At 36.5% G+C, this 16,192-nt stretch overlaps 1 protein-coding gene across 2 annotated transcripts; it reads left to right on the forward strand.

Moving 5' to 3' along the window:
• The first annotated feature begins 1,012 nt into the window (after positions 1–1,012).
• LOC132121584 (thrombospondin-2-like) lies at positions 1,013–13,972 on the forward strand. 2 transcript variants are annotated; one of them, XM_059531116.1, is made up of 21 exons: positions 1,013–1,082; positions 1,423–1,493; positions 2,004–2,560; positions 2,857–2,941; positions 4,696–4,907; positions 5,353–5,587; positions 5,895–6,065; positions 6,151–6,327; positions 7,272–7,445; positions 7,612–7,739; positions 7,997–8,149; positions 8,317–8,535; positions 9,858–9,965; positions 10,072–10,231; positions 10,324–10,442; positions 10,531–10,765; positions 12,210–12,437; positions 12,519–12,790; positions 12,941–13,038; positions 13,607–13,746; positions 13,883–13,972. In XM_059531116.1, exons 2-21 carry the CDS (start codon positions 1,427–1,429, stop codon positions 13,888–13,890), a joined length of 3,546 nt encoding a protein of 1,181 aa, XP_059387099.1. In that variant the 5' UTR covers positions 1,013–1,082; positions 1,423–1,426; the 3' UTR covers positions 13,891–13,972. The 2 variants fall into 2 exon arrangements, with proteins under 2 accessions (XP_059387099.1, XP_059387098.1); XM_059531115.1 differs by lacking the exon at positions 1,013–1,082 and having other exon boundaries at positions 1,160–1,493.
• Positions 13,973–16,192: the final 2,220 nt, after the last annotated feature.

Here is a 16,192-nt window from a genome sequence, read left to right on the forward strand (position 1 = left end):
GAACAGATCAAATTAAATTCATGCATCTTAAATGGTAAAAGTCCTGTTGTGCTGTAAGGTGTTCATTGCAACAACAGGCATATTTAATATCAACTATCTATCTATCTATCTATCTATCTATCTATCTATCTATCTATCTATCTATCTATCTATCTATCTATCTATCTATCTATCTATCTATCTATCTATATGTCTAACTTTCTGTCAGTCAGTCAGTCTGTCTGTCTGTTAGTCTGAATATTTATGTGGCATTATTTATGCAAAATTATTATGTATTATATTATCATATTGTTTTTAATTTATAAATAACGTTAGTCTTAGATATTTAGTGTGAAATATCTGGCATTTGTCCATTGGCACTTCTTTTCTAGTGCTTTTAAATATAAACCGGACTTCAGTTTTAGCCTGCTCACATACCTATGCTTACATTTTGGTCTTCAACCTTACCCCGGGCCAGGCGTGCATTAGTTAATGAAAACTGGCATGACGTGCTGTAAAAAGCAACAACCCGCCCTCCTCCGGCACCCCAAATCCTCCCCTTTTGAAACGAAATATATCAGTTGTGAGGAGACAGCACGTGAGTCCGAAATCATCTGGATTTATCACGTATCAGCTTTGGAGCATAAAGACATTGTTCCCTAACACCTCATGACTGACTGCAGTCCTCCGTGAACCGTGCAACTCGCTTCGTGCGCGAATTTTAAACTTTGCGCTTGGGGACCTGTGGCATCTCCAGGTTTTACGCACTGAATTTTTGATCGTTATCCTGGGTTTACCATTGTGGAACTGTCTGAGGAGCAGTCTTGTACATACATATATATATATAGATAAAGATTTTTTTTTTTTTTTTTTTTTTTTTTGCTGTAATAAACGGAGTTCACCTTTGGCTCGGGTAAGTGAGGTGCTTGTCATTTATCTGGTTAACTTTAAGGCAAAACAAATGTGGCGTGGGTTGTTTAAAGTGTGTATTCTTTTTACATGGTCTGTATATGCGTTTTAACAGTGTTTTTCACTGCTGATTCTTAACCACAATATTTTTGCCAGAGTGTGCCAAGTAGAACGCGTTGCAAGAGAGTGAACAGGTAGGCTAACCTAGCAGTTCTACGCCGATCAATCGCTCATTTTCCCGTAGCTATCATTCGTATTCGTAATACTTTATTGTATTTACTTATGACGGGTGTAATCACCAAAAGAAAAAAAAAAGTTATGGACGCCAAGACAATTTTGGTTGTGGGACTGAAATCTCAAGGATTGTGCCCTGAAAAATACTGACGGAAATTCCTTTGAAAAATTTGGGCATGTCTAAAAATGAATTTTAATGCTAGGTGAGGTCTCCTGATTTTTAGCAGAGCAGATCCACTGTGGGGCAGGTAATTTAATAAATGTGAAAAATTAATATTTTGTTACCATTGTTATCCATAGAAAAATGATTCTCAGAAGATGTCTCCAAGTGTTGGTCCTTTTTCTTCTGTACACCTCCATAAAATCTCAAGGTAATACTGTATACTTACTGTATATATAATATTTACTGTGATGTATATACATATGTGTGTGTGTGTGTGTGCATGTTTTTGTGACATATCAGGACACAACTCTGTATAATGACATGGGTATGACACAGGTATTACAAGGAGAGGGTGACTTATGAGGACATAACCCACGTCCCCATTTTTCAAAATGCGTATAAACCATACAGAATGAGTTTTTTTGAAAAAGTAAATGGGATGTCCCCACTTTTCACAAAAACAAACACGTGTGTGTGTGTGTGTGTGTGTGTGTGTGTTTGTATACAAGGGAAAGCATGTTTCGTATGTCCTGTGACCAATCATAATTTCAGTGTTACACCTTCTTTTTTCACCTTTTTGCCTTTTTGACCTTAAATGGTCCTGTGGTGTAAAATATTCCATATGGCTCAATAAACATGGAGTCAGATGTGGTATATAGTGACAAATTGAATATAGATTAATCAAATGTAAAATAACAAAACATGTACCCATTTTTAGATGCACAACTGGAAGATGACACCGTTTTTGACATGTTTGAAACCAGTGGGATCACACACAAGACTATCGGTGTGAAGCTTTTTAAAGGCCTGGACAGCGATGCTCCAGCATATCGCTTCATCCGTTTCGATCAGCTCCCCTCAGTCAGCTCCTTTGCGCTACAAAAACTTCTTTTGCAGATACAAAACAATGAAGGCTTCATTCTGACAGCCACTCTGCGCCAGGACCGGACATCCCGTGGAACCATTCTTGCACTGGAAGGCCCCAGAGAGCGCAGACAGTTTGAAGTTGTTTCGGACGGAAGAACCAACACATTAGATTTGGTGTACTGGTGGGCTGATGGCTCACGCAATGTGATCTCTTTTGAGGATGTAGACCTCTCGGATTCACAGTGGAAGAATGTAACACTCTATGTGCATGGAGAGACGGCAACTTTGTACATTGGTTGTGGACTTATTGATAGCTTTATTCTCGATGAACCTTTCTATGAACACCTGAGCGCCACAGGTGGTCATATGTATGTGGCCAAAGGGGCCACACGAGAAAGCCATTTTAGGGTATGTTTGACCTCCCGTTATCAAGAAAAGTAAAGTGCATGCCAGTAGAAATCATTAGGACATAAGCTACAGGATATCAAGAATAGTAACTAATAAATTTTTGCTCTTTGTAAGGCAATTTATTTGGCATTTGTAGTACCAGTGCATGCAAAACAAGTTGTTGGAAAATGAGTAATAAATTACAGCTGATCCTCTAGTGTTCTGTAAATCCAATCCAACTTCCCAGTCCCGGGAGATATATGTGAACGGTTGAAAATTGGCAAAGTAAGCCTGACAGCAGCTGTTGTTTCTTTCAGGGCTTGCTGCAGAATGTACGTTTTATCTTTGACACCCCACTTGAGGACATTCTGGAGAGCAGGGGATGTGATCTTGGAAACCCAGGTAGGAGGGGCTTGTGAGTCTTAACATTCTCTTAACATTAACATTCCAGCCAAAAAAGATTTGTGGGATCAAGATGAAGTTCCTGTTTAATTGGAACTGCTGTAGGAATACACAACTCACAGACAGGAAGGCATTCGTCCTATGATGATGTCCACTTTTGTTGGAATATTTGGGTTTAGGTTTTCTTCAGTGTCAGCTGAATGGTGGCTGTGGAAAGAATAGGTTCTTAATCTGCAGACTTTTGACATCCTTTGCTCAGGGGAAGGTTTTTGACACTTGACACATCTATCTCTTAATAAACATGTTTAGTCTGGCTTACGCTTGTGGAGACCTGTGCACACTCACTCAGATTAGCAGTAACCAGCGTGACTAAATAAATTATTAGCTTGGTATTGCCATAATGTGCATGTATTACAAACCTGTATTTGTCTAAATAGGCCATCCATCAATCCCGTCTGACTTTGCAAGAGTTTTCAGAGCACATCGGCCCTGGTGATTTAGGTTTAAGATTGATATGTTTTTGTAATTTTACAAATATTGCATGTAGTTCATCTTTAGATTCTTTTTAAATTATTTTAACTTGTTAGAAGCAAACGGACCATGTGTGTGGTCAAATAGACAGGTCAGTAGGTCTTAAGGCCAGGAAGATAGGAAGGGCGGTTAAAGTTAAACATGAATGCAACCACACACACTCACATTGCCACATACACACAGACACACATTATAGCCCCCTGAGAATTAAAAGAGTTCCACAAATATAGAAAACTGTCCTGGCTTCACATAAGGGAGTTCAAACTCAAATACTATCATGGTGTAGAAATGTTTGGAATGTCTCGAGTATGTTCAACAAATACCTCTTTATGCATGATGTTAATATAGCATACACATAATATATCCAGAAATTATGAAGTTATCTTTGATGCTGTCCTTTCTTTCTTTGCTATCTGGCAATAACAATGGAATCAAGTGAAGATATTTTCAATGGTCTAATCTAAATGCTGTTTTATGTTTTTAATAATAGTTTATTGGGGTAAATCACACTACTGCCCCACCCAGACTTTAGTATTATACTATTCCTTCTGAACTACTTAAAAATAACTTTAAAAAAATGTTGCTTCTAAAGACGGTGACCAAGAATTCCTGAGATAGGTCTGTGTGCCTAGAAATAGTTTGCTCTTGGTTACATGTGTGTTACATCACAGGAGCCAATGAAAGGTTTTCATTTGACATCCTATTACAATCTTCTAGCGCCTAAGTGTCGTGTATAAAGAGCTTTATTGCAAACAGGTTTAGCTGTCACGCTGTGAAATACCCAATGCATTGCATTTTCAGTCTTTGTATTTGTCTTAAAGGTGAAGTGTGTAATTTTTCAGACATTATAAGATTTTCTTGTATCCCATCTTGCTCAAATTACTATAAGTAAGCCATATGTAGTGTGTGGTTTCTCTGAAAAGTGTAAAACTTTGGCTCTATCAAAACATCTCAACCAACCTGACACAATATCTGCTTACCCAGTTCTGTGACCAATGGCCGATGCAGTTTTCTTTTTTTTTCTTTTTTTTTTCAGATCTTGCTCATTTGCACTGATTTTTGCTTAATGATCAGTATCTTAAATGATGGATATTGCAGTATACACTACTTCAAATGTTTGGGATGGTAAAACGAAGTGTCTTATGCTCTCCCGGACTGGATTCATGATATGCTGGTCTGTTCATCACGCAAAACTAATCAGAATTTCTTTTCTCTTTCCTCAGTCGAGGTGAATGTAGTCAGCGAGAGTGAAGAGGAGGTGGATGTTCCATCTTCAATTGCCACCAATGTGATTGGCCAGAATACAGATGTTCCAGCAACCAGCTCCTCAGAGCTGATGTGTGAACATTCCTGTGAAGAGCTGGCAAACCTCCTCCAGGAGCTCAAGGGTCTCAGAGTTGTCGTTAGCAACCTCATAGATGGTCTGCAGAAAGTGGTGAGTCCTGTTGTGTTGCTTTGTAACCTGTGTTATCCTACGCCTAAACAAGCCCGGACACCTACTGTTTAACTTCTGTAATTTAGAAAAGACAGGCTAACCTTTCCTCTAAGATCGAACATGCAGATATAGTATGCCATATTGTTGAAGTTAACTGATTTTGTCAGATGTTTGAGAAATGTGATGGCAGTTATGTTTGTGGGCACATGAACAGGATAGTTGGACCATTAATTTGGTATCTACCCACATAACTGTGGCTTGAATGTGAGCTCAGTAAATCACTGTGTTAGGCATTTTCTGTTGGAAAAAATCTACAGTTTTCAATGCGTGAAAATTTATAGTTATTTTGACTGCTGGTTATGTTTGAATGTGTGGAAAGACTGCATGACGTCTCATTGCAGCATGAAGATGAACAACTGTGATTCGTTTCAAACTAACTTTTTAGACAGAAGAAAACACAGCGATGAAGGAGGCATTAAATAAGATGCAGAGTCTTTCAGAGCAGACTATGTGTTGGCAAGATGGTCGAGTGTTTGAGGACAAAGAGGACTGGATTGTAGATAGCTGTACTAAATGTACCTGCCAAGAAGGAAAAGTTGTTTGTCGTCAGATCACTTGTCCTCCAGTGGCATGTGCCAATCCATCCTTCATCGATGGCGAATGCTGTCCAGTTTGCCTCCGTAAGTAGATGCACAGAGATATATTACAACCAATTTCTTTTTGTCTTTATTTATGTGTTTGGTAATTAAATTTAAATCGTTTTAACATGATTCAATAGTACTGAAATTAAAATATATATATATATATATTTAATAAAATTAAAAATGCATACTTTTATTCAGCTTTTTGATTTTTTTCAACAAAAAAAAAATCTTACATACTCCAATCTTTTGTTTGTTTAAATATAGTACAGTCCTAAAAACATGCAGCATATATATTTGTATATATATTTTCTTATGGTGTTGTATTTTTTATTTTTTTGTCTAGCATTGGATAGTGAGGATGGCTGGTCTCCATGGTCAGAGTGGACTCGGTGCACAGTCACATGTGGAAGTGGCACTCAACAGAGGGGGCGCTCTTGTGATGACACAAGCAATACATGTTTTGGACCCTCGATTCAGACACGCAAGTGCAGTTTGGGAAAATGTGACCGCAAAGGTATGAATACAACCACTGTATATGTGATAAGTGGCAGTGTATCATTGTAACATGCTTATAGAAACATTGTGTTTTGCACTAATAGTTCGTAAAGATGGTAGCTGGAGCTTATGGTCTCCATGGTCATCCTGCTCAGTGACGTGTGGAGAGGGACTGATCACACGTATCCGTCTCTGCAATGCTCCTGTTCCACAAAGAGGTGGAAAGGACTGTGAAGGTGATGGACGAGAGACACAGAGCTGTAACACAGACCCCTGTCCGAGTGAGTATTGCATATTTAATCACCACTGTTATATTTAACGTCAAATTGAAAAAAAAGTGTTGCATTTCAAAAAATGTAATGCTGTTAAACATTAACTTCTACAATCCTACAAAACTTAAAGCTCATTCCCAATTTGAGCCCAACCACACACATGCTCATAAAGAAACCATCTCATCCACCCTGATGTTCAGATCTTAACTGGAAAACATTGAGAGGATTATATCATTCTTTCCAGGGGTTATATTATCATTAGAGCGGAAGGGTACACAATTTGGGCAGTTTGTTCAATCAGAGAATTGTGGCAAAGATGCTCATGATATAGCAGATGATTGGGAACACCCCCCAATCAGGGGCTAATGAATGTTTAGGATCTGGGCTAACTTTTAGTTTCTAAACAGCAGTGCCTGCCAGAAAAGGGCATGCTATGTGTATTTTGCCTGCTTATTTGGGGTGTTTATGTGTTATTTCCGCATTAGCCAGGAATGTGCAAGCACACATTGGAGGCATTACATAACATAACATTTGGTCCAAAATAAAATCCAAGTTAATCCATATATAAATATGTTTTTAGCTAGTTTTATTAAAAAGTTTCATTACATCAATATCAGTTCTTTGAAGTCTGCACTAGAATTTCTGTGCTGTGTTCTTTTAAAATTGCATAAGCTGAACAATGGCACAATAAAACGAAATAACCAGTTTAATACAAAACAAAAATTAAATAACAAGCAGATGGAGTTTGTCACATTAAAAACACAACATAGTACTTTATATTTTACAATTATTAATATTATTATTATATTATTAACACTAATTTCATAAGGTCACAAAACAGATGTCACAGATGCCGTCAGGGGGCACTTACTCCCTACAAATAGATTTGTGCATCAAAGAATTAAGGTGAGATATCTAACAGACGGTAAAGTAACCCATATTGTGCCATTTAGTTGATGGTGGCTGGGGTCCATGGTCTCTCTGGGAAACATGTTCGGCTACATGTGGAGGGGGTCTGAAGAGTCGTGTTAGGGAGTGTAACAGCCCTGAACCACAGCATGGAGGAAGGAAGTGTCTTGGAGACTCCATTGAAAATGAAATTTGCAACCGACAAGAGTGTCCTATTGGTGAGAAAAACAAACTTGTGAACAAAATATGTTGCATATATGCATAAATACAGTGCTTTTCCCTTTCAACATCCTAAAACTTTCATAGCATTAGACATGGAAATTAAGAAAGAAAGAATAATATGTCATGTTTTACGCTAAAATGAGTGCTGTGTTGATTTTACAGATGGCTGTCTTTCGAACCCTTGCTTCTCCGGAGTTGAGTGTATCACAGCTTCTGATGGATCCTGGGAATGTGGACGCTGCCCAAATGGTTACAGTGGCAATGGAACTTTCTGTAAAGATGTCAATGAGGTGAGCAAAATAATTACATCAAAATACTTCTGAACAAACTTGTAACTCTAAGTATTAAACTTGCCATGTTAAGGTTTCAAACCAAATAGCTGTCTGTTTACTCACATATATTTACTGAAAAAGGAACCAAAAGCCATATCCAGACGTCAGAATATCATGGAGACTGGGGGTCAGTTATTTTAACATGCCAACCACTTGATGTTTCTGATCCTTGTACTGCTTCTCTATTTCTCTCCTTTGAATTCTGCGGTGTGCAGTGCGATATGGTATCAGATCTGTGTCATAAGGTGGGTGGCCTACAGCAATGTGTGAATACAGACCCTGGATTCCACTGTCTCCCCTGCCCCCCGCGCTACAAAGGGACTCAGCCCTACGGCATGGGAGTGGAGTCAGCTAAAACCAACAAACAGGTCAGTCATATATACATAACCCCGCATAACACTTACCGAGCAGCTAATTTACATCCATCCTCCCAACAGATACCTTCAGCATTGAGCTCTCAAAGTTCTGGGTCCATGTGTGTTTAAATAGACAAAGTTTCAATATGTGTTTTTTTTTTTTTTTCCTATGAATATAGGTGTGTGAACCCTACAACCCCTGCAAGGACAACAGCCACAGTTGCCACAAGTATGCTGTATGCATCTTTCTTAGTCACTTTAGTGACCCAATGTACAAGTGTGAGTGCCGTATTGGTTATGCTGGAGATGGCATCATCTGCGGAGAGGACTTTGATTTGGATGGATGGCCCAACCAGGATCTTGTGTGTGGAGCAAATGCCACCTACCATTGCAAAAAGGTACTACATAACTACATTAATCAGTATCATGCCCACTGACCATGAACTTAAGGAGTATTTTGATTTGGCCCAGTGTTTACTGTCTATAGTGCCTTTTGGAATCTTATATTTTATATCCCTAAAATGTCTTTGTGGTGAAGTGTTTAGCCAAAGGGCAAAAGAGCAAAAGTAATAATTGCATTGTTCTTCTCCTGTGATTAATAATTGCTTGATTATGTCATGACACACCGTGGAGAAAAAACCAGAACCAGAATCTGCAAGACATCATAGATCTGATGCCTGGGAAGCAAAGAGAGCCAAGCGAGAAAGCAATAAAGGATAAAATATGCGCAAAAAATAAATAAAGGAAAAAATTGGTAATGCACAGAATGAAGAATTGAGATATCATAGCAAAAGAAGCTTCTAGTATGTGGGTGATTTGATGTGGTTCATTTGATATGAATAACTATTAGTGGCACATTTCTGGAATAAAGCCTTGTTTCACAAAGCACACTCAAAAAAGAATTGCTTCCAGAATAATTTCATGAAAAACATCTTGCGTGTGTACATATGTAGTTATATAAACACAATAATTCAAAGATTTTTTTGTAAGAATTCTCTTATGCTTATCAAGATGGCATTTATTTGTTAGAAATACAGTAAAAACAGTAATTTTGTGGAAAAAGAAATATTACAATATTAAATAACTGTTTTCTGTTTTCTTTATTGTCAAATGTAATTTAATCCTGTGACGGCAAAGCTGAATTTTTTAGCAGCCATTACTCCAGTTAAGTGATCCTTCAGAAATCATTCTAATATGTTGATTTTGGTGCTCACGCAACATTTCATATTATTATAAATTGTTCTAAGCAGTTGTGTTTCTTAAGGTTTTTGTGGAAACCATGTCAATTTTTTTCAGGGTTGTGTGATGAATAGAAAGTTCATATACATTATTTAAAAAAAAAAAAAAAAAAAAAAAATTTATATATATATATATATATATATATATATATATTTTTTTTTTTTTTTTTTTTTTTTTTTTGTTATTCATTGTTTTGTTGTGGTGGCTTGTTTTTCTACATTCCACAGGTGTGTCACCACATGCAGTTCAGGAGAGAAAAACATAATTTCTAATGCTAAATCTTCATCACTCAGGAAGATATGCAGGTTGCGACAGATGCTTTCTTTAATAGACATTAAGTCGCATTTTAGTAGTCTTCAGTTTTCGGCTTCGATTTACTCAGTCAGATTAGGATTTTTACGAATAAATACACACTGCTTATGCTTTCAATGTGAAAAGGCCTGTGTTTCTAACTATCAACTGTATTTTGCAATCTCTGCAGGACAACTGTCCGACTTTACCCAACTCTGGTCAGGAGGACTTTGACAATGATGGGCAAGGAGATGCTTGTGATAAAGATGATGACAATGATGAAATTGTGGATGAAAGGGTAAGGCAGATTTAATAAATGTGAGGTTTATGGACTTGTCTTCATGCTGCTGACTTGTATAATAGACTGTGTGCATACAGACACATGTATATGATATTTCTTCCAGGACAACTGCCCCCTGATGTATAACCCCAGGCAGTATGACTATGACAAGGATGATGTTGGAGACCGGTGTGATAACTGCCCGTATGAGCATAACCCTGCTCAGACTGACACTGACAACAATGGGGAAGGAGATGCCTGTTCTATTGATATGGATGGAGATGGTACAAAAAGCATTGATCCTCATTTATAATCCATGTGACCCCTTTTTGGATTGGAACAGATGTGATTCATGTCCTTTTCTTTCTGCTCTTAGAGATTCTAAACCAGCGAGACAACTGCCCTCTCATTTACAACACAGACCAGAAAGACACAGATTTAGATGGTGTCGGAGACCAGTGTGATAACTGCCCCTTAGTTCACAACCCACAGCAGGTCTGGAGAAAAATGGCAACTGAGTGCTTTTGTTGTTTTTAAACATCTTTATTCATTTTTTAATGAATGTACCATTTTGTTTTTGCAGACAGATGCAGATAACGATCTAATTGGAGACCAGTGTGATGACAACCAGGACATAGATGAAGATGGCCATCAAAATAACATGGATAACTGCCCGTACATAAGCAATGCTAACCAAGCCGACCACGACGGAGATGGGAAAGGAGATGCTTGTGATTTTGATGATGATAATGATGGCATTCCTGATGACCGAGATAACTGCAGACTAGTTTCCAACAAGGAACAAACAGACTCTGATGGTAAAAACACTACTTAGGTAGTTATATATACTACATAAAACAATATCCCTCTTAATTTGGTCTCTTTTTATAGTAAAAATTATATATATTTATCATTAATTTAAAAAAAATGATTATTTTGATAACACTTTACAGTAAGTTCCTATCAATTAAAGTTAGTCCGTGCATTAACTCACAATAACTAACATTGAGCAATACATTTGTTATAGTATTTATTAAACTTTATAAAAAAAATACTAAGATTAATAAATGCTTTAAAATAGGTCACATTCACTAATGTAGTTAACCTTATTGTAAAATGGTACCTATATTTTTTAGAGATGTATGATTAATTGGTACCAAATGTTTATTGTTGATAATTGCATTTTTTGATTATTGTAGGTCCTTTATTATAATATATATATATATATATATATATATATAAACATCTTATAGAACACTTCATATCTCGCTTCATATGAATAATTTCTGGTCTTTTCCATTTCACTCCAGAATAAGGAATATGGTTGAAATAATGATGTGACTAATTATTAATATGGCATCATGTGTGGACAGTTGCTCAGCAGATTACCAGAGAAAACGGATAAACAACGTTGAGAATTTCCCTGGGGGCTCCTCACACCTGTTCGTCTTGATACACAATCCTGCATTCAATTTTTGTGTCATGCAAGAGTCTGTTGTTTTGGATGTTGTTCATATTTCCTATGAGGGTTGTCCAAAAATCTGTCCCATTAAAAAGAAAATCAAAGACAAGGCATAAAAAGCAGGTAGATAAGAAATGCATAAGTTTCTCGGCATCATAAATGCTGAAGAGTTGCATCCTGGGGAAGTACTCCACATCTTTTTGTGTTTTATGAGGTATTTTAGACATAGATATACGCAGCTTGACATTAAGCCTAAAACTTTTAATGGTTGAAAAAGTTCTCTGTTGTCATGCCATGCTTACAGCTTGTGTTTTCTTTTATAAAGTGGATTTGAAATTTAAATGAGGTGAAATTTGCCTTGGCATTCCAAAGAGTTTTCATTTCAGCAGCCCTCTGATCTCCAAGTGCTAGCTGAAGCTGTCATGGTCTATGGGGAGATTGGAGATCTTGAGGTTTTGTTGGCTTAAAGAGACAATCCTAAAGCTTTGGGAAAAGCTATTGTTTTCCAAAAGGACAAGTACCTCTTGGTTGAGACTATACTGTGATGCCAGTAGTTTGCAGATCAAATGATTGAATGTTTTCAAGCTTAGATAAAAATTTCAAGGTCAGTGACTTTGGAGTTATGAAGTCTTAACACGAACGGTGTATACAGTATGGCTTTATATGACCTCATAATCTCATAATGAACTTTTATATGACCTCATAATCTCATAATGAGCTGTTTTTAATTATTTATCTAGTTGAACCTACTTTGACATTCAACCTAGCAGTTGGTTTAATGTTCTTATGTTTTCTCTCAGGTGATGGCCGTGGTGACGCCTGTGAGAATGATTTCGACAACGACAAAGTCCCGGATATCTTCGATGCGTGCCCGGAAAACAATGCCATCAGTGTCACAGATTTCCGGAAGTTTCAAATGGTGCACCTCGACCCCAAGGGAACCACGCAGATTGATCCCAACTGGGTGGTCCGAAACCAGGGCAAAGAGCTCGTGCAAACTGCCAACTCTGACCCTGGAATTGCAGTGGGTAAGTGAGCTGTAATGTAAACATTACCAAACATAAAAAGCTAAGACGTGATTTTGCGATTGTCTTTTTGCAAAATAACAGGCTTTGATGAGTTCAGCGCTGTGGATTTCAGCGGGACCTTCTATGTGAATACAGACAGGGATGATGACTATGCAGGTTTTGTGTTTGGATACCAGTCTAGTCGACGTTTTTACGTAGTAATGTGGAAACAGATCACGCAGACGTACTGGGAAGAGAAGCCATCAAAGGCGTTTGGCATCTCTGGCGTCTCTCTCAAGGTGGTCAACTCCACCACAGGCACTGGGAAAAATCTACGCAATGCATTATGGCACACAGGCAACACCAAACAGCAGGTGAACTCTCCCTTCACTTGTATTAGTCCTGACAGACTTCTCTTTTCATGCCATTACAAACAATAAACTATCCAATTAATTCCCATGATTCAAAGCAGTGCTGTCTGTCTTAGTTCTCAAAATGATGGATGGCTCTCCAATATCGTTTAGGTACGCACTCTGTGGCACGACCCGAAGAATATTGGCTGGAAAGACTATACAGCCTACCGCTGGCATCTCATCCACAGACCGAAGACTGGCTTCATTAGGTACAGACTCAGACTTTAACTATTACAAGTAAATAGTAAATCTCCTTTACTATTCAAAGACACATTTTATTGTAATATAATATAATATAATATAATATAATATAATATAATATAATATAATATAATATAATATAATATAATATAATATAATATAATATAATATAATATAATATAATATAATATAATATAATATATATAAAATTATATATGTAAAGGATTTTATAAATAACATTATGAATATAATGTTCATTATTTTTTATACTATATAACAATATATTGTTTAAAAAAATAATAATTTATTAGGCATAGACTATTGTTTTAAACAGCAACAACCTATTGTGTTCCTAGACACATATTTTTGTGAAATGCATTTATTTGAATAGAATAAAAGAGAATCGAATGTTTATTATATAAAATAATATAAAATATGTACATTTGATCAAATATATTATAAACATAATTAATGTGTAGTATATTCTATACATTTTATAACATATCAATATAAAAAAAAAATATGTGAAAATGTTATGTTTATAAAAAATATCTAATTATTATTTTTTTCTCCCAGAGTTGTTGTGTATGAAGGCAAGCAGATCATGGCAGACTCAGGACCCATTTATGACAAGACATTTACAGGTGGAAGAATCGGGTTATTCGTTTTCTCCCAGGAGGCCGTCGTCTTCTCTGACCTCAAATATGAATGCAGAGGTGAACAAATTTGCACTTCATTTACAGATAAAAATATATTTGAATATCCTGTGATCTTCCTTTTTTCTATTTATATATATATATATATATATATATTTATTTATTATTATTATCATTATTTGTTTGTTTTTTCCAGATAACTGAGTGTGATTGGTGTACTCTATATCCTGTCATGGACTTTTCTGGTCAAAGCAAAAACCGGATCAGTGTAGTGCCTTTATAAAAAGGACTTTCTGCAATAAGGGCCCACATGAGAGGAGAACTCAGATCCACAGACCAGAGGTGCCTTCAAGAAGCGAATATACCTTCAGTTGACCAAGTATGAAAGAAAACAAAAGTTTGGTCAGCATTGCTTTAGATTCTCAGTTAACCGTTGCACAAATAATCTTTGTAATGCTACATTGAGTCCTGCCATCTTGAATATGAACCCAAGGCTCTGAGTGTTAAGGGTTTATAGTTTTCATTCAGTATCATTTATTCTTTTATATGTCTTTCTCGTCATTCTTGTGGAGAAAATATTTTGTGGCTTTTGTGTTCGTTGCAAGCATTAAGGGGAGATGTATTATATTCCGACCTTTTCTACTATCTACAGTAACTTATTTGTTTTTTTTGTTTTGTTATTTCTGGTTATTAGTTATCATTCCTTTTTTAATGTATCCCTCATTGACAAATTGTAAATACTTATTTATTTGTTTGCATTGGCACATTTTACAGATGAGGTTTAAAAGAATGTTTTGCATATGTTATCAAATTGCATTCAAATCAGTAAGGTTTTGTCATTGGCTATTACTGTACAGTATCTACATAGAAAATGAATGTGACAAGAAGAAGTGTAATGTAATGTTTCACATTTCTTTTAAACTACAGAGCCTGCATGTAAGTAACCATCACTTAACACCCCTCCTCAGTGATCCCAGCCGCAGAGACTTTTCTTGCTCTCATAGGTGCAATGGTAACAAACCTGGATTGAGATCTCAGTAACTCTCCAGTTTCTAGGTCACCATAACTTGGCATTGAACCAGCAATTTTGAAGGTTTCCACTTCACCAGCACACTCTTTTCTGTCTTATTATTCAATAAGAAAGCACCATTCAGGAAATGGCAGTGAGAGATTTAATATAAAATTCATATATTTATGAGCTGATTAAGAATGATATATTACGCCTCTTGTGTACATGCTTTAAATGTCAACTTGTTTAATTTACAGTCCTTTCATTCACCTCGCAATACAGAACACTTCATTAGATGTTAGTTTCAGAAATCATCTACAGTGTATTGCTTGCTGCTAATCACATTTTTTTGGTATCATCTTGTTTTTATTAACCAACAGATGGTTGTTTTTGCTATTTTGATCACTCGTGCTTTTCATGGCAATTATGTGATAAATTTTGTCAATAAAATTGAATAAACTACATGACTCAGTTTAAAAAATTCAAATTTCAGTTATGTCAGCTATTGCGAAAATCGATAGATTTCAGTAGTATTCAACTATTTGTATCTGTTTGATTGTATTTAAATAAGCATATTATTTAGCATTTATTCAAATTGGTAATAATCAGCATAAATCCTGTTCATTGTGAAAATTACTCGTTCTGAGTGATGATAGATGCTGTGAAGAGTAAGTTGCCAGTGCAACAAACAAAACACTGCTAAGTGCATCTTTAATGATTCAATTCTTAATTTAAAATAAACCAAATTTAAATGAGTGGTTTAATTCAATGCAAATGAAGGCATGGACCATGCTAACCATGTCCAATTTTGGTAGTGTTTTTCTCTCTTCCATCTGGTGATCCTCTGGGCTCTTTTTGGAGCATTTAGAGGAAAACATTTAGTGCTTGGTAGGATTAAGACGGCATGTTGTCCTGCAGTAATTCTGGTCTCTGAAAGAGTGCCCACATTTCACTGCTTTCAGATGCTGCAAAGTATTTTGAAAAGTATTGACGTGGTTAAGATATGCGAGCATAAGTGTGTATTCGTGTGCATGCAGCTGACACAACTGTGCAATTAGGGGATAATTTAGAGGAAGTGCTGTGTTCAATTTAATGATCGGGCCACATAGGGAAACAATTTTTTGCTAACAGACAGAGAGACATGTATGAGAAGCATCTGAAGCTGATTCTGTTATCTTTCATGTGGGGAATCTGTGGTTTTTGAAAGCAGAGAATTTTTTGAAACTGGAGAGAATCGTGAAATATGTCATCTTTGTGCTAGATGCACATAAATGATGCTCTCCTAATGCTTGGATGTTGTGTTACCATTATTTAGTAGACCTATAACCAGATCCAGCTGTGCTCACAGTACACTGTAAACCATAACGAACCTAATTCTTGTGCTGTCATTTTCATGTGGAGACATCAGGCATAGGTGAGGCACAAAACTGTGAGAAAGGAAGAGAGAGAGCTCAAAGGAAGCTTTTAAGTCTGTTTCTGTAAAACATAATTAAAAAC

Source organism: Carassius carassius, chromosome 39 (genome assembly GCF_963082965.1).
Source record: "Carassius carassius chromosome 39, fCarCar2.1, whole genome shotgun sequence".
Classification (NCBI taxonomy): Eukaryota; Metazoa; Chordata; class Actinopteri; order Cypriniformes; family Cyprinidae; genus Carassius; species Carassius carassius.